The 17,481-nt window shown below is 33.8% G+C and overlaps 2 protein-coding genes across 4 annotated transcripts; one reads left to right on the forward strand and one right to left on the reverse strand.

Annotated features, from left to right (window-relative positions):
- The first annotated feature begins 209 nt into the window (after positions 1-209).
- Positions 210-12,642, forward strand: LOC113503311 (ubiquitin-conjugating enzyme E2 Q2). Its single transcript, XM_026885166.1, has 8 exons — positions 210-491; positions 2,995-3,111; positions 5,964-6,064; positions 7,399-7,534; positions 9,467-9,638; positions 9,967-10,158; positions 10,631-10,858; positions 12,161-12,642. Exons 1-8 carry the CDS (start codon positions 330-332, stop codon positions 12,190-12,192), a joined length of 1,140 nt encoding a protein of 379 aa, XP_026740967.1. The 5' UTR covers positions 210-329; the 3' UTR covers positions 12,193-12,642.
- LOC113503312 (glutathione S-transferase 1-like) lies at positions 12,636-17,047 on the reverse strand. 3 transcript variants are annotated; one of them, XM_026885169.1, is made up of 6 exons: positions 16,840-17,047; positions 14,663-14,807; positions 14,303-14,361; positions 14,025-14,172; positions 13,415-13,608; positions 12,636-13,063 (listed from the first exon to the last, which is right to left on the reverse strand). In XM_026885169.1, exons 2-6 carry the CDS (start codon positions 14,801-14,803, stop codon positions 12,904-12,906), a joined length of 702 nt encoding a protein of 233 aa, XP_026740970.1. In that variant the 5' UTR covers positions 14,804-14,807; positions 16,840-17,047; the 3' UTR covers positions 12,636-12,903. The 3 variants fall into 3 exon arrangements, with proteins under 3 accessions (XP_026740970.1, XP_026740969.1, XP_026740968.1); XM_026885168.1 differs by having other exon boundaries at positions 16,848-17,046; XM_026885167.1 differs by having other exon boundaries at positions 16,844-17,046.
- Positions 17,048-17,481: the final 434 nt, after the last annotated feature.

Raw genomic sequence — 17,481 nt, forward strand, 5'->3', positions numbered from 1 at the left:
AAATTAGCCACCAATCAATTTATTTAGAATTGGAATAAGAATATGTAATTTTTCCTTGATTTTCACATAGTGTTGCATTTTAACGCGGTACAATGAAATTGTTTTGTTTACTAATCGATGCACCAAAGTTACGTTACAGATAATGCAAGAAATAGTCAGTCTACGTTGCCTAGTCGCCCTCTAGCGTCAGCAAATAGAGTTTTTTATAATAATTTCCGCCATTACGTTCCGCCATTTTGCTTGGTCGCGGAGTGAACGTAAAATTTAATCTCATGTATTTTATCGTGGATAACTATTAGTTAGTTTAGAATTAGTGTTTCAACACACTAATGGCTTGCTTAAATACACTTAAGTTAGAAATCAAAACTTTAGAACAAGTGTTTCCAAAAAACCATGAACGGTTTCAGATAATGTCAGCTAGTGTCGACGAACTGACCTGCAGATTCGTTGGCAAAAATGGAAAGAAATACGAAATCCATGCTAATATTACTGTAAGTACCTTATATACCTAATTAACGATTGTGACCTGAAAATTAGTGGACTGAACTGAGGGGTGCATTTATTGATTATCTTTAGCTGGGACAAAGGGTCGTTGTTTATGAGGGCAGGGCTGTCAACAAAAGGTTTACGGAAGTGAATTTACATTTCCCCATTGCAGCCACACGTTTGTCACGTTTCTGTGTAAATTATTTACAAAACATTGATGTTTAAGACATAATCAATAGTCGCGCTCTAAGGAGTTTGCGGATCATATGTTTATTGAGCATACGGTGCCGTGTCGAATTGCTGTATCGATCATTTCGGGCGCTGAACGTCATTATCACAACGTTCGTGAATCACTTACAGCTATTTTATAGAGAGAGTAACGTCTGTTTTGTTTGGATAACGGTATATAGGCGCGTTTTTGGGACAAAGGCTCTTAGTCATCTTCTACCTGCTTTTTGTCATGTAGACATTTTGTTGGGCCCATTACTGACGTTTTTTTAGGTGCAACAATGCAAGTTTGGAATGTTCTATGTCCTTAGTTCGAGGCATTCATTGATAACAGGTTATTATTGTTGATTGAATGTACAACATTAATGTTTACTAGGATTAACATGTGTAGTATAGACAGTGTAAACATGTATTGTTTATGTATGACTAGCATGATATAATACAATGCAAAGATTACACTCTGTTATCAATATTTGGTACCCACCCACCATCCAGTTGTTAGGGAAGCATTCAACTGAAATCCAGCTATTTAAAATTTAAATTTTACAGAATTATATAATTTATCTTTTATTGATCTCATAGGCAGCTATCTCGAATCTTATTCAAGCTAGTATTAGAAAGTGTAATCATATAATTATAGTAGTTAATATTAACATTGTGATACTTTTATTATTCAATGCCCTTGCCATGATTAATTTATTAAAAATATTAAATTTGCGAAATTAATTTATTTTACACCTAGTATTTTTTTTTTCTGAACTTAAATGTTTGTTAGCTTAATAAGATAACTCGATATAATTACAGCACATCTGATGAAAATATTTTGCATTAATGCTACCAGTTTATTAAGTTTCTATAATAAGGAACTATTACAAATGTCACATATATCTCATTATATAGCTTAGCAATTACAAGGTAAATGAATGCTTTATTCATTTAAGTCCTATGTGTTAATTGTTATATGGTAATTGCTCGTTGATAATAATTACCATACATTTAGTAATAATCTATATACATAAAAAACTTTAAAGAGAGAGATAACAATAATAAGTCTTTCCAGTCAACTAAAGTTGCACTAATTCTGCCAACAGTTGTGCATTTCAGTTGGCTGGTGTAAAGATTATTTAGTTTATTAATAACGTTTCCATCTACAAGATTAAGTTCAAAGTTTTTTTGGTAAATCTGACAGTTCATAGCCTATTGCTGCCTGTATATAAGAAATAGTGTATTATTGAAAAATATTTAGATACCATTGTTACAACAGTCTATAGCATTTATTAGTGAAGTACAAATGACACCTGTCTTAGACACTTTATAAGCTGTGATTTAACTGTTCTTTGTCTAGATGAATAAGCAAATTGTAAGCAACAACTAATACTATGTAATCAGTATCATTGATGAAATATGACTTGTTAACTGTTGACACATTGGCCTTTATTTCAAAACATTATTACAAAGGTAGCTATCATAGTCTTCATATCAACCTGGAATCATCTATTCCTAGGTACATATGTGCAAAGGGCACACCATTTTCCATTCCTTTTTAATTCTTGTGAAAATAACAGACTGCTATTTAATTCTGCAAAAGTTTTTAATTGGTCTGGCTTTATCAATTTACCGACTGGCTTTTGTCAATGTTTGGCAAAAACTTTGATGAATCAAACAAAAAACACCAACAGCAAGACATAAAGCTTCATTCAATTACATAATTTAAGAGGCCTTTAATCTAAACTTGTAAAATAAAACTTATGTATACTTTCACAGCTAGCATTAAATACATGATTTTACATATTACAATGTTTTGTCTATTGTTAAAGAGCACTTGTATTTACTATTTGCACACATCCAGATATGAAGCGAGTCCATTATTTACTTATATTTAATAAACAATATCACATATTTGCTATAATTAGACAGCATTTCCTCAAATCTATTAGTTGATACATAGTTATACAAAGTAAAGACCAATAAATGAGGTTTATTATTATATTCTTCATAGTGCTGTGTTATTATAGCAACATATTGTTGAATTTTAGTCCAGATTTGTTTAATTTTATAGTTTTAATGGAGAAACTTGACCTTTTACAATGGCGTTAATTAATTCCCTCAATATATTTATTTGGTACATTTTATTATGGCCGCTATCCATAATGCAAATTATCTTAAGTAGACCTTAAGAAAATGCATTCGTCCCTTGTAAAAGTTTGAAATAGATCACAGAAGAAGAAGAGAAGAACTGTTCTTTTTAATTTAAGTTAATTTAAGTTTTCTTTTTACCAGGAGACATACCCCAACACACCACCTGTATGGTTTGCTGACAGTGAGGATCCCATCGTGACCAATGCTGTTCAGATCCTCACAAACACACAAGGCAGAGATAACCATGTTATAAATCAGGTAAGGTTTCATAGATTGATGGGTTTGCACAGTGAAAGAATAAGCATTACATTGAGTGTAGCACAGTCTTCCACAATGGCAACAAACTGAAAAAGCTCACTATATAGATGAATTTAAAAACAACAGAGTCAATAAATCATTAGCTAAGGATATTTCATCTTTTCTTTATGAATCAACTGAAATCCTCCATGTGTTTCATGATAAATTTACCTGCGTATTGCATCACACAGCTCATGAAAGACAACTGTAATACTCTATTAAAAGATATATTTAAAAACTAGTTGTTTTCTTACTCTTATGGTTCGAAAATCGCTCTATACATATTCTACAGTTTTAATATGTAAAAACAAAGTAATAAAACATAGGAAGGTATTTGTTTATGTATTGCCATCTTAAGGCTGAATAAAAATAAATCTCATGTGTGCCAAAAAGTCAATCAGTTTAAAATAACTTAATATAGATATGAAATAATAAAACCCTATAAATATATTCTATCATATCCCAAAATAAACCATATAATAAACACTATGCCAATATTTACAACTGTGTTATCGAATTTGTTCAAAGGGATTTATTTTTACTGTAATAGTTTAGCGTTTTTATGAAAGTGATCTTTCTATAAGTCCACTTCTAGTTACTGGTAGACTTGAATCGTCATTCCTGCTCCAAAATGAAATGTGGACTCTGGCTTAAAAAATGACATGTAAGGGTGATGACGTCTATCCTATTTGAAGAATAAATGATTTTGATCAGTAGGAAAGTCGCTCTACTTTGTGTTCTTAGCTGAAGAAGTGGCAATACTTACGTCAATAAATTAATCAAAACGAAAGTTTCATAGTTCCGTTCGAAATCACACTTGCAAATTTTAATGTCCTTTGATCTTCATGGCCATGCAAACGTACAGCGAAATGATTTATACATAAATATGAATTCCGCGTAATTGTTTATTTATCTCCTTGTAAACACGGAAATTATAAAAGAGACGGGATATTCAGACTATTTAAAATCGATTAAGAGGTCGTTTACTCGCTGTCCCCATTATTTATAATCTTGATAAATGATAATACGTACATAATAAAATTGTAAGAATTATCAAATTGAAGTCAAATGCTGATTGATTTAAGGTTTTTATTTCAACTGTAATTGAATACTCATCTGCAGTAGATATAGTAGAGTAAAAAATGAAACTTACTAAAACAAACGATTTTAATTTGTGACCAATTCTCACAACTTTGCAATTTCGGTTCGGTAAATAGTTATATCTATAAAAAAAATTTCTCGCTTATTTATAGACTGATATATATGCGAAATTATAATAATGGCGGTCTTATCGCAATCATATAACCTTAATTATCACACTTTTACCTTGCATTTAGGATTAAACTCAAGCACACCAGCTGATAAAACTTAACCTTGTGTGCTATTGAATAGTATGCAATCCCATATGGTAGGTAGCATTACAGTATGCAAAAGTGCTGTAAATACAATGTTCAGAAACTCCCTCCTGACTAGTAATACACAAGTCGTAATACATCTCAAATTGTTACAACCTATGTTCTCAAGGATTACGATTGTTGAGTCTCAAAGCGTCACCTGTTTACTCTATAATCTTGTACGCTCGTAAACTATGATTTAAATCGCCGTAAACGTAATTTAAATACACCCTTTACATAATGTTGTACATCTACGCATGCGTCAGTTTTGTGCATTCTCTGCATTCTTTCTCTTCCGTCGACGGTAACGAAATCGTCCGTGACCTGATAAAGGTTGTCTTGTCAGCTATTCCCATTGCTTGACTGCACAGATAAACATTTAAAATCACAATTTTCGATGACCTTATATTCCTAACAGTAGCTTACCACTTAGCAAACTGTTCGCAACGGGTACAATTTTCACACAGAATTTTGAAACAATGGAACCTTATTTTGCGTATGTGTGTTAGCTAAATAATCTTTTTGAGTTTATTTAGCAAGATAAAGGACTAACTTTTCATAATTTTAACATATATTTGATTTACGGTTTGCAAAAGATTCACGTTCACGTTACGTTTATCTATGCGTATTGATTATTCGGCGATGAACTTGAGGTCGGTGACCTGTCCGTGCCAAAGCCTATCTCAACGGTGTGCAAATTACGCAGTCGCTAATTGCGTTCCCAAACACGTGCGATTTACACTTTACACGATGTATTTAAAAATAAAAAGTAGTCACCAATTTGATACTAGAGTTGAATTTGTTTTCAAGGGCAAGGTGAATCGATTGAAGGTCAATTTCGTAACGTAGGAAGTTTCACGATTTATATCAAATCTAGTAACCAAATTATCGTGTTTTAATTACTGAACCTTGGTTAACTGTTTCGTCTTTTGACGGAGATTATATTGTTAATGTTTGTTTCATAATTGAAGGTCATAGAATTTATCGGGTTTACACGGAAATCTAAGTAGAGCAATTTACATTTATGTTTTTGTTATTTAATACGCAAAAGGCGCTGTGAAGCGTAATTAAATAATACACACAAAAATATCCTGTTTATCCAGTTGTCGTAGGTTCAAGTCCTGAATGAGGTTTGCAATTTTTGTCTTTGTATTATTTATACAAAAAACATGGATATTTTTTGTTTATTGTGAATTTATTAATGCAATTAATGAATTTTAGGGAATTAAGAAAAGAACACGTTGTTCTTTTAACTCAACTAATATGTATATTATAGGCTAAAGAAATAACCACTATGTAGTTTTAATTGTTCAAGTAAAAATAGAATTTGTACATTTTGTTGTTTTTAATAAACCAACCTTTTTAACAGTTTTCAATCTGTTGTTACCAAATTATTACCTACACTACCCATTGTTCTAGGTTGGTATATTGTTGAGAGAACTATGCAAGTTACATGGAGTGCCAGAGCCCCCAGATTTGGATTCCTTGTCACTTCCAGTGCACCCCGCGCCGCAACAGAGGTTTGTATTCCTACAATAGGTTTACAATAGAAATGTAAGAAACCAATGGCAACAGACTTTTTTTAAGCACTCTGGCATCTATTCTTTTAAGGGGTTTTCACAAACTTTCAGTTGACTCTCACAAAAACTTAGGGCAAGCAATCGTACCACACGCATTCGCTGGTCCTACTCGGAATCGATCTCGCGGCACGTTGCGCCCAGTGGGTTTAGTTTAGCGTGGTGACCTCAACCACTCGGCTCTCCGACCACGCGGTCACCACGGCAGTGCAGTCAAAACTGTGTTGTGTCCTAAACTTAAGTGAGGAATTATGATTCCATCAATCTGGCTAGCCTTTGCCCACGTTTGTTTTCGGGCAGCTAAAAGTCTCAACAAAATATATGGTACAGAATTCCGCATTTTATGCCTTTATTTTATTAATTTAATAATTAATATACACAATAAAACACGGAAATTAACAATAGATGTACTGAATATTAAAATTTATTAATAGGCACAAAACAAGTCAGAATTCATTTTTGAGTCTATTGTAATAGTCCTTACAAAGTTGACGTCACTCTGTTAATAGGTCAAGTGCCTGACCTCTGGTTAACTTTTGTATGAATGAAAACTAATACGAAAGTATAATTTGCTACTATTAATAATAAATTAGTTGAGTAAGATATGACATATTGTGTCTACATATTGTCTATGTTCTGATTTTATTAGGTTAAAAGAAAAGGATGTTGTGTTGTAGAATCAATCTGAAAATAATTACGATAGGTATTATGTATAGGGAATTTACCCTTAGGCTGTTCTCCTTGTTACTTAACAGAAAAAAACTTTAAGGTATTTTTAGTAAGTATCTGAACGTTTTTTGCGTCTATTTTGTGTGAAAGCCTAACAAAAACTCACTTTTTATTACATTCTACAAACCGTAAGAACTACTGTGGAAAAAGTCTAAAAAAGATATATTTGTAAGACTTTTTGTGTACTTCCCCGGACGATAACAATGTTAGTTTATATAAAAAAAACAAACGCCAAAATCTAAGTGGAGGCGGGGAGAGAAAAAAAGAAAGAGAACAATTACTTTCTCGCTCCCACAACGGCAATTGCCCTGCAACGCTCCGAGTACTGTCACTAAACTGGCTACCTGAAAATAATATAATAAGCACATAATGGATGGTGAAGTTTGTGAACTGTACAGTGTGTTCTATCCCCTGCAATCCCGAGGGCCTGTACAACAACAACGGTAATGCTGTCTGTACAATCGAGTGCTGGTCTTAGTAAAACATGTTTCCGAAAGCACCAAATTGACACGCTGAAAAGACGACTTGTTTTACTTTCTATATTCTAGAGTTCCAAGTGTGACGTCAAACGGTGCAGAATCCGGCACTGAGGAGGATGAAGAAATGGCCGCTGAGGAAGACGAATCTGAAGGAGAGGATGACTTGCCACTAGAAATGGTCGACGATGCTGGTCGCAGCAACAAAGTACGTACTTTTCCACCTCTCGATGGTTAAAACTTGTGACAACATTGAGGGGCATTTTAATGATAGGTCAGTGAACCAGTCAAACTCAACGCTAAATCTAAAGCATAGATGATAATGTGATAAATGGGTTTATTAAGCCTTCCTACATGAGGTATGTAGGAACGCTTAATAAGCCCATTTAAGGAGTCCCTGGATGCCTTTGTGGTATTGTTATTTTCGCTTTAACTATGGTAATATGTATTAGAGATTAACAAGCTTATAGTAATTGTAATGTTTCAGGTCTTGTGTTGGTATTTTTGTATCCTATTCTTCATCAATCAATAAGCCAAGTCATACACTCACAGTCACAAAAATCTATCTCTAGTGTCTTCAAAAACCTTAGCTAGTAGGTCAATCTGATTGTAGGTACGACATAGTTCTATCCGCCCACTATTCAAGATGTCTGTGATAGATGCGTTAAGCTAACATTATATCCATTGAGTTCTGCCCACGCAAGAAAGATCTATCTATTTCGTCATTCATCATCAACTTGGTTCTTTAAATTCAAATACGTTATTAAAAAGTAAATCTAAAAATCCAGTACGGCAAACTCAGCATCTACAATGTATTTCCATGCACACACAACTAGATAACAAGCGCATTTCCTAACAAAGAGGTCAATAACTATAGTAATTCATTGTGCCTCGGGTTGGTGACCGATCATGTACGTTCAAAAGCGGTGAGTAGGTTAGAACCTGTCAATATTTACTAGCAATACATTATGAGGTGTGTTGAGGCACGTCAATAGCGTTATTAATGTCAATTTGCATTTTTATTTTCAAACAGAACGGGTTTGAAGTGTTTTATGTGTAGCTGACGTGTATTTAGTTATGAGACTGTTTTTTTTTATATTTAAATGGACTAGCAAGTTTGGTTAACTTTAAGATTCAAATAAGAAATGTTATACTCAGTCTTTGGATTTTAAAGTGTTTTATGAGTCATCATTAATTAAGACTGAGTATTCTGAGAAAATAAGGTGACAAGTCACTTTTAATTCAGATCTTAACCTCCAATAAGCCTGAATTATAAAGCGCAAATCGTCATAGTTTCATTGTAAAATGAAATCGTATTATCTATTGGTACGGCTTCACCCTGACACTATCGTAGTTTGTAAATGTCACGATCAAGGTTCTATAGACTTAACTAATCATATGGAGGACTGCATTGCCAGCCTGATTGATGATAAAATCAAATAAATATCTATTATGAAAGTGTTTTTTGTACACTTGTGTACTTAATTAACGTAAAATATGGGAATTTTACTTGCATAATACATTATCTTGTCTGCTGATCACCTGATTTGCTTGATAGAAATCTGTTTGGGTCAATGCCAGTAGTGTTAGGAATATACAAATGAGTTAGAAATTGTATTATTTAAGGTTTTAACATAAATGTTACGTTGATACAATTTTAGCCGTAAGTTTAAAGAACGTCACATAACCTTTTAACTATTGCCATTAATATGTCATTCTTTTGTTAAACGTGACAGGCCTAGAGGTTTTTTGAAGGCCCTTAATTATCAAATGCCATACTGTCGCCCTGACGACTTGATAAAAGCTGTTGGAAAGGCTAACAATAAAATATCCTACTTACATCACATAAACATAAACAAAAACATTAGAATATAAATAGTTTTATTTATAAATCCACGATACAAATTTTGTTCAAAAATCACAAAACCTGCTATTTTACGAGGGTTGTTACTTGTTACCTGGAAATCTTAAATATGTATTAATAGCAAGACTTCACTCTGGAAGTGACGAATGCAGACTACACGGCATAAAGCAACATCTGTACAACAACTGCAAATTTATTTACTTCCAACTTTGGTGGAAAACTACAAATCATTACACTAACATGTCTAACTTCCTAACTTAACCTCTTAACTTCCAGGATGACATGGAAACAGAGCACCTAGCGACACTGGAACGGCTGCGGCAGAACCAACGAGCGGACTACCTGTCAGGCAGCGTGTCCGGCAGCCTGCAGGCCACAGACAGACTCATGAAGGAACTACGGGATATATACCGCTCACATTCCTTCAAGAATAACATGTATTCTATTGGTAAGTTATCTTATGTATGAAATTAACGTGTCGCTATTTTTCAAACCCTTAAGTCATAAAGGGTTGTCCACCCCTAATTCTTTTTAGTCGTATACTATTTTTTCTACACGATTAAGTCTCTTGAAATATGATTTATATGACAAAACATTGTTGCCAGGTCAACTAGGAATCAATTTTAATGGGTTAATTTAATTTAAAAATTAATGGTGTTTCAGTTAACATTATATTTATTTATAATTTTATTTCAACATAACGCTTACACCATATTGCCTTTTCAAATAAAATCAATTGCATAAAATTAACATTACCCAAACTTCAACAATTCCAGAGCTAGTAAACGATTCACTGTACGAGTGGAACATCAGACTCCGTTCAGTAGATCCGGACAGTCCACTGCACAATGACCTGCTTGTGCTCAAAGAAAAAGAGGGCAAGGACTCAATACTACTGAACATCATGTTCAAGGAGACATACCCCTTCGAGCCGCCGTTCGTTAGGGTCGTTTATCCCATTATATCAGGTTTGTGAACTTTACAGAATGCTACAGAAAGGAGGTGTTTAATTGTGTAATGTACTACTCGTTTTGTTGCTTACGGGTGCTGTTAGATGACGTGTTGTGTTGATTATTATGTGTGCCTGTCTATTTTATAATTGTTTTTTTCTTGTATTGGATGTATGACATATGCATCCCAATTATTATACTAAATAGACAGATCTAGATGTTGGAGTCCATTAAGGTGAATCAGAAGAAGTTTTGTGATATTCATTGACTACATTGATGGTAAAAATAAACATCTTTAGTGTCGTAAATAAAATAAAAGATGTAAAAGTAAACTTACGCTTGTTATTTTGAATAGCACTTCTTAAGCGAATACACAATTGAATGAACTTTGCTTTATATATTTTTAATATGGCTGAAGTATTTTTGTGCTTCTAATTTATCACCCAGTCCTAACTATCAAGTTTCTTACCACCATACGTTTCATTTGCAGGCGGCTACGTGCTAGTCGGCGGCGCGATATGCATGGAGCTGCTGACCAAGCAGGGCTGGTCGTCCGCCTACACGGTGGAGGCCGTCATCATGCAGATCGCGGCCACGCTGGTCAAGGGCAAGGCGCGCATCCAGTTCGGCGCGACCAAGGTCGTGTCGCAGTCGCAGTACAGCCTGGCGCGCGCGCAACAGAGCTTCAAGTGCCTCGTGCAGATACACGAGAAGAATGGTCAGTATTATGTTCATTCGCCCGCGGCTTTGCCCGCGTCGATGTCGGTTATATCGCGTTTCTAAGAGAACTCTTCAAAATTCCGGGATAAAAACTATCCTACGTTCTTTCTCAAGCTCAACTCTATCTCTGTATCAAATTCAATAAATCAGTTCAGTGGTTTAGACGTGAGAGCGTAACAGACAGACAGACAGACAGAGTTACTTTCGCATTTATAATATTAGTAGGGAAGTAGGGATTACATTCAAATATTTGTAAAGTTATGACTTTTTATGCGAAGGTAAAACGCTTCGTAACATTTTACGGCTCCTCCTTGTCTGGCGTCCCTTTTGCTCCTGTATCAGGAGGCAGTAGGCATGCACCTCCTCTTACATAAGTTTCTGTGGTTTATTCTGTTAGCGTCCCGAGATGCACACATTATTTTTTGCATATTTATGCACAAAATAATAAGATATTGTTATAACAAGTGACTATAGTCCGATTTTTAATTCGAGGCAGTAAAATGACATTTCCAGTGTGGCAGGATTTTGATTCCAAATAAATAGTGATGTGTTAGAATCGACTTATTACAATCAAAAGTTAGTCGAGCTTACATTTTTTTATTCAAGATCAAATTAGCTCGGTATAAAAGAAAAATATTTACGACAATTAATCAAAAGACATGCACGGTGACTGTTTTTAAATGTAAAAAAAATAATATTAATTTAAATTTATAAAATTAAAGCCAAATGCGGTGCTGGTATAAGATGAAGCACCTTACCATGCAAGAAAAGTCGAGCGCATCCAACTCCAAACTGGATGAATTCTGACATTATGCAGTGGTTGGATGAAAAACAAATTTAATATCAACTTACAATTATAAAAGCTCAATTAATAGAAATAGTAAATTTTTGATACATAATAAAATAAAGCAGACTAAATGTCATCGTAGTAAGATTTCCAAACATCACTATTGTAGCGGGTCACCCTTTTTTGTATAAATGACAGTTGCAATTGTCATTTTACTGACTCGAATTAAAAATCGTACTATATGTTGGTCGTGGAGTAAGTAAATAAGCAACTCATAAGACTTCCAATTACTTCGAATTTGTATGTCGATAGATTATCGTTTTGAAAACCAGACATTATTAGGTATAATTTTTGTTTGAATGCACATTATGGTTATGTCTTTGTGTACCTAGGCAATATGGAAACTAAGTCAAAGAATGTATGATGCGTTTTATAAGAGAAATTTAGAATTTTGCTTTCAGCATAGAAACTTTAGTTAATTAGTAACTAATACGCAGTATTAACATTTTCCAGGATGGTTTACGCCACCGAAGGAGGACGGCTAATGCAGGCTATCTCCCTGCCGTTACATTTAAGACTAAACGTGCAACATAGACAGTAACGCCCAAACAGACAAACAACTGCTCCAAATTTGACAAGTGACTGAGTTTGCGTGAAACTTTGCATTATGATTCCATTATGATGTTTGTTTGATTATTGAGACGCAATTATGTATGTGTTAAGTATGACTGAGGAACTTCGTGGTCGATATCTCGACAATTGTACGTGTACTTTAATCGTTAAGTGCTATTGATGTTCTGAAGATGTGCGGGCGTTCGCGAGAGACTATACAAGACTTATAGACAAAATGTTTAACTGTGTAACGTTTTTGTAATCATTAATTTTCTCAGAAAAAAAGTTATCCATATGGTAGCCCTAGACGTTACTGGAGTGTAAAGTTGAAAAATTCTTTGCATTTCTTTTTAGTTATTGAAATAAAAAACCTGTGATTCTTATACTGCATTTTGTTTTATTCCCTTACATACACTAGAAACATCACCAAAGTAGTAACAAAATAGAATTATAATCTCATTTAAACAAGAAATACTTAACCACATTTTTTAATTACATTATAGAGCTAGCTTTTTTCCTAAAACGTTGAAAATGTGATGCTATCAAATCCCATATTCCAAATAATCAAACACCACTCCATACTTACATTTAAGTCTCATTTAAATTCTACTTCGAGTATTAAAAACCAGTCTTGTGTGATCACTTCATAGCTTGGATTTAGCTTTGGCTTGAGCCTGGTTGTGTTTATTCATCTCCATCAAGATCTTCAGGCCATCCGAATGTTCTAAACCCCCGGGTATGTTAATCTTCTTACAGTATTCTTGTTCGTTCATGTTTTGCAGCCATTTATTTAGTTTTGGATATCTGAAATGGAATTTAATAGTTGAATCATCTTTTATTTAGATTTTAGCGTCATTATTTATGCTTTCATTTCAGGTCTGACTCCCTTTCAATAATAGTAGACGGCGAGGATCTTTATTTCATCTGATTAATTACTTTTGTGTGAAACAAGAAAGGACCTTATTTTATCTGATTTCTCAATACTTTTCTGTGATACAAATACCAGTTTTATGTCTACAAATAAAACGTGGAAATGGTAAGCATAAACGTTCTTAAAATATTTTTTGGTTAATCCTCATATAACACCTTTAGTTTGTTAAAAATCCGAAGTCCTACATGCTATATCGTGGACAAATAATACAGGAAAATACATACTTGTTCCCATCAATCGGGACCAATCCACATAGCGTTCCTATCGTGGAAACAACACTAATGTCTGCAATAGTAATCACGTTGTCAGCCATGTACAGATTCTCAGATAAATAATCTTCTAGCATTGAGTAAGCATCGTTTATGTTCCTGATCATGCTTTTAGACATTTCCCCCAATCTTTGCATGTATGTTGGTGCCTAGGAAAAAACAGTTAAAATTGTAGGGATGTTAGTATTTTGCAATTTCTCTTATATAGTAAAATATTTATCAATTTACCAGCTGTATAAGCATACTCATATTTTTAAAGGTCGCGTCTTTGCAATGCAGTTAGCCTGATCGAAGGCTTTGATGTCTTCACCAGATTAATAAAGAAAAACTTTAATAACGTAAAGTTGATCAAATATCCAAAATGTGTTTTGATCAATGTTTTTGACAATATTATTGTCAAGTTACAGGCATATTTCTTAAAAGAAGGCGTTAAATCTTAATCGAAATGCTACGATTGTGTTTGAGTGTAAAATAAATTGGGACAATATTCAGGAACAATGTCAACCGGAAAATCAAATTAAAGTATCACATATACAAGAAGAATATTAATATAAGCAAGTCGTACCATGACGGATCTAAGTCTTGGAAACAAAACTCCACAGTCGAAAAATAGTCTCTGGTTGATCACTGCGCGCTTTCTGGGATCAGCTGGATACAAGTGGGAATGCTGAGGCTTACCATATTTCTCTATAAGATAAATTATTATCGCATGACTGAAAATAAATAGTTACATACGTAAGTATCTTTGTCTAGTTATGAGTCTTTTTCAGGTAAAACTTGGTGTTTATCGAGAATGCTTAATAATAAAGGAGGAAAGCGAAAGTTAGGAAAAATAATAATTACCTATCAGCCATCCAGAAATCACCTTCGTCGTATATCGGAATGGTTCTCATTGGGTTTTTCTGAAAGTTGAAAATATATATGTTACTGGGTGATCGTATAACGGTTGTGGTTTCCTCACTTATACAGTACTAGCTTTTCGCCCGCGTCGAGGTCGGTTATATCGCGTTTCCAAGAGAACTCTTCAAAAGTCCGGGATAAAAACTATCCTATGTTCTTTCTCAAGGTCAACTCTATCTGTACCAAATTTTATTAAAATCAGTTCAGTGGTTTAGACGTGAATGCGTAACAGACAGACAGAGTTACTTTCTCATTTATAATATTAGTAGGGATGTACAGTAGTAGGTATAGCTCCCAAGTTACCTTTTTGAATTCTGGTGCATCTTGTTCCCTAAATACTGGATTTAAGTCTTGTAAGTCCACATCTATTCCTAAAATATCTATAACCATCATAACAGCTCTTGCAGGAGGACTGGCGTTCTGTTTGTAAAGTATTGGCCGCATTGTCCTGTAAAAGAAAATGTTAATAATTTTGCACGGATACAGTGGTTGAGGTCAGCAACCCACTGAGCCGGACATGACGCGGATTTGATTCCTCGAAACACAAGCGTTTGTGTGATCTACGAAATCAGAGTTTTTGTGAACACGAACTGAATGTTTGTGAAACCTCCACGACACAAAGATTAAAAACAAAGTGCGGGAGGCGCTTCTAAAAAAAGTTTTAGACACTGAGCCACTACAATTCGCGGCTTCTCTTCATCACCTAATTTTTTTTTTTTGTGACAACTTACACACGGTTATCTGATCCCAAGCTAAGCAGAGCTTGTGTTATGGTATCCAGACAACTGATAAACTTACTTATATATTTCTAAATACATACATATTATAGATAAATTACACCCAGACACCAGAACAAATGATCATGCTCATAGTCATCACACAACATTTGTCCTGGGCGGGAATCGAACCCACGACCTCCGGTGTAGCAGTCAGGGTCACTAACCACTAGACCAACAGGCCCGTCAGTAAATGTAAATATAAGGACCTGAAGCTCTACTTCTCCCGCTTGGTCTTAGGGTTTTGTTTTAGCTTAGCATCAATAATTGACTACGCTAATAAGATTAACATACTTTCAATAAACTTAAAGACTAATATAGCAATTTGTTACAGGTAAGCACAACATGCATGGCGCATTTAAAAACTAAGTTAATCTCCGAACATAATTGCACGAGATTAATATATTTAATTAACATGCATCTTAAACTAATATTATTCATGGTATTATCTTTGTATTCAGTGCAAAAAAAAAAGTATAAGCTGGCTCGGAAAAAATAGGGCCCCATGAATGAATGAATGCCGATGAATGAATGGAAATTGGATTAAATTTGTCACTATTCACTGTGTCAGGAAAAGCTTCAAAAATACTAATAGTGTCAATTTAATCCAATTTCCATTCATTCATCGGCATAAATTGGTTTAAATTGATACTTAGTACTTGGTACTTTTCGTATCCTTAGAATTTTGCCGACACAAAAATTGGATTTACGGTGAGTTTTCTGCCCCGTAATGAATTTCCAATTATTGTCACGTACTAAATGCTTAGGAGAATACGAATAGTGCCAAATATATTCGAATTTTCATTCATTCAGACCGAAATGTTGGTATACTTTCGTGCACATTGTACCCTACCTGCCGAAACGTCATTTATTGACCTTTGGTATATTGTTGTAGATAGGAATAAGTACTTTAGATAGGAATAACTTTGATACTAGTAATTCTTTCTATAGTGTAATAAAATGTGATGATAAAGATATCAGATAAGCATCTTATAATATGATCCGCGTGTGGTCTCAGCGAACATTTTTATGGATTGGATGGATATAATGAATAACATGAACTTGTGAAATAAAACTAGGCTAATTCACGAGACTTAAATAATAATACCTACAAGATTATTGTTAACTCGTTGTAGAATAAAATAACTTTTAAATTGATTAATGTTTAGTTACGGTTACTGAAACTACTTACATTTTTGGTAATGATTAACTAATTTTGAAATTACAAACCAATTATTAAACGGATTATGGTGACTGAGATCCTATGATATGCTACCCTATCACAGCTACCCCAGCTTTTCAAGCAAAATGAGTACTTATCGTAAACTTTTGGTATTTATCCCTAATCGCCAGTGATATGTATGAAAAATGAAACTGACAAAACAATAGATTATTGTGTATATTTCTAGTTTAGTTTAAGTTTTACTTATAAGTGAAAAAGCGAAAGGTCTCTAAAATTTTACCGGTTAAAATCAATATTGTTCAGACGTTTTTAACTTTGGACCGGGAAACAAAAGAACTCCAAACTTTCAATAGTAATTAAGTAAAGAGTAGTAAATCGTAAGTATTCTATTCATTCTAACCTAAAAAGTTGAAAAATACATTTATAAACGGAAAGTAAAAAATGTTTGCAAAATCAATTACAAGAATGTTTCTTGCACACAGAATAAAGCATAACATAAACGTCTTATAAAACAATAATATTTACTTACTCAGCTTTGATACTTTCGGATGAACTACTTTTCAAATATGTGTGAAGGAATTTATAGAAAATTTAAATCAATTTGAACTTTGTAATTATTAACGCAACTAAGTTCACTTGTTTATGCCTGCTATTCGCTGCTTGATTAAATAAACACTGTTATCTGTCATTTTATATTTTGAAGTATTTGTGTTATCATCACCGCTGTCAAATGATAATTTAGTTTTCGATGAGTCTTATAGATGGCAGCATAGAGGACGCGCGGCCGCTAGACGACTACACGACTGAATACTTACAAGATCATCGAGCGTTGTGGGTTGAAAAAACAAAAACAAAATTTTGAACAGAATTATGAAAATAAAAAATTATGCATTTTAAAGTATTGTTTTCAAGGAAGGTACAATTGTTTTTAAAAACAATAAAAAATTCTTATTCTTATCAATTTTTTGCTCAGTTTTTTTATTTCTCTGTACCTAGCCGTAAGAAGGTACATAATATGGGTCATTTCTAAACCATAGGGACCTATTGTGAACATAACAAGAAAAGTTTAATACCTTCTTAAAATCCAATATCTACGTCGAAATATCAGCAAATTAATAGGTACACAAGATACGGACTGTAGTAGGGGTGTCAAAAATACTATT

The sequence above is a fragment of the Trichoplusia ni genome, chromosome 19, assembly GCF_003590095.1.
Source record: "Trichoplusia ni isolate ovarian cell line Hi5 chromosome 19, tn1, whole genome shotgun sequence".
In the NCBI taxonomy this organism is placed as follows: Eukaryota; Metazoa; Arthropoda; class Insecta; order Lepidoptera; family Noctuidae; genus Trichoplusia; species Trichoplusia ni.

What these genes read in the sequence shown, in the direction of transcription:
- LOC113503312 (XM_026885169.1), bottom strand. Translation starts at nt 14,803, where the DNA reads ATGCGGCCAATACTTTACAAACAGAACGCCAGTCCTCCTGCAAGAGCT. An exon ending in GATTTCTGGATGGCTGATAG is followed by an intron (nt 14,173 to 14,302) that starts GTAATTATTATT and finishes ATTTATTTTCAG; the next exon opens with TCATGCGATAATAATTTATC. An exon ending in CAAGACTTAGATCCGTCATG is followed by an intron (nt 13,609 to 14,024) that starts GTACGACTTGCT and finishes GTTTTTTCCTAG; the next exon opens with GCACCAACATACATGCAAAG.
- LOC113503311 (XM_026885166.1), top strand. Translation starts at nt 330, where the DNA reads ATGGCTTGCTTAAATACACTTAAGTTAGAAATCAAAACTTTAGAACAA. An exon ending in CGTTTATCCCATTATATCAG is followed by an intron (nt 10,159 to 10,630) that starts GTTTGTGAACTT and finishes TTTCATTTGCAG; the next exon opens with GCGGCTACGTGCTAGTCGGC. An exon ending in GCAGATACACGAGAAGAATG is followed by an intron (nt 10,859 to 12,160) that starts GTCAGTATTATG and finishes AACATTTTCCAG; the next exon opens with GATGGTTTACGCCACCGAAG.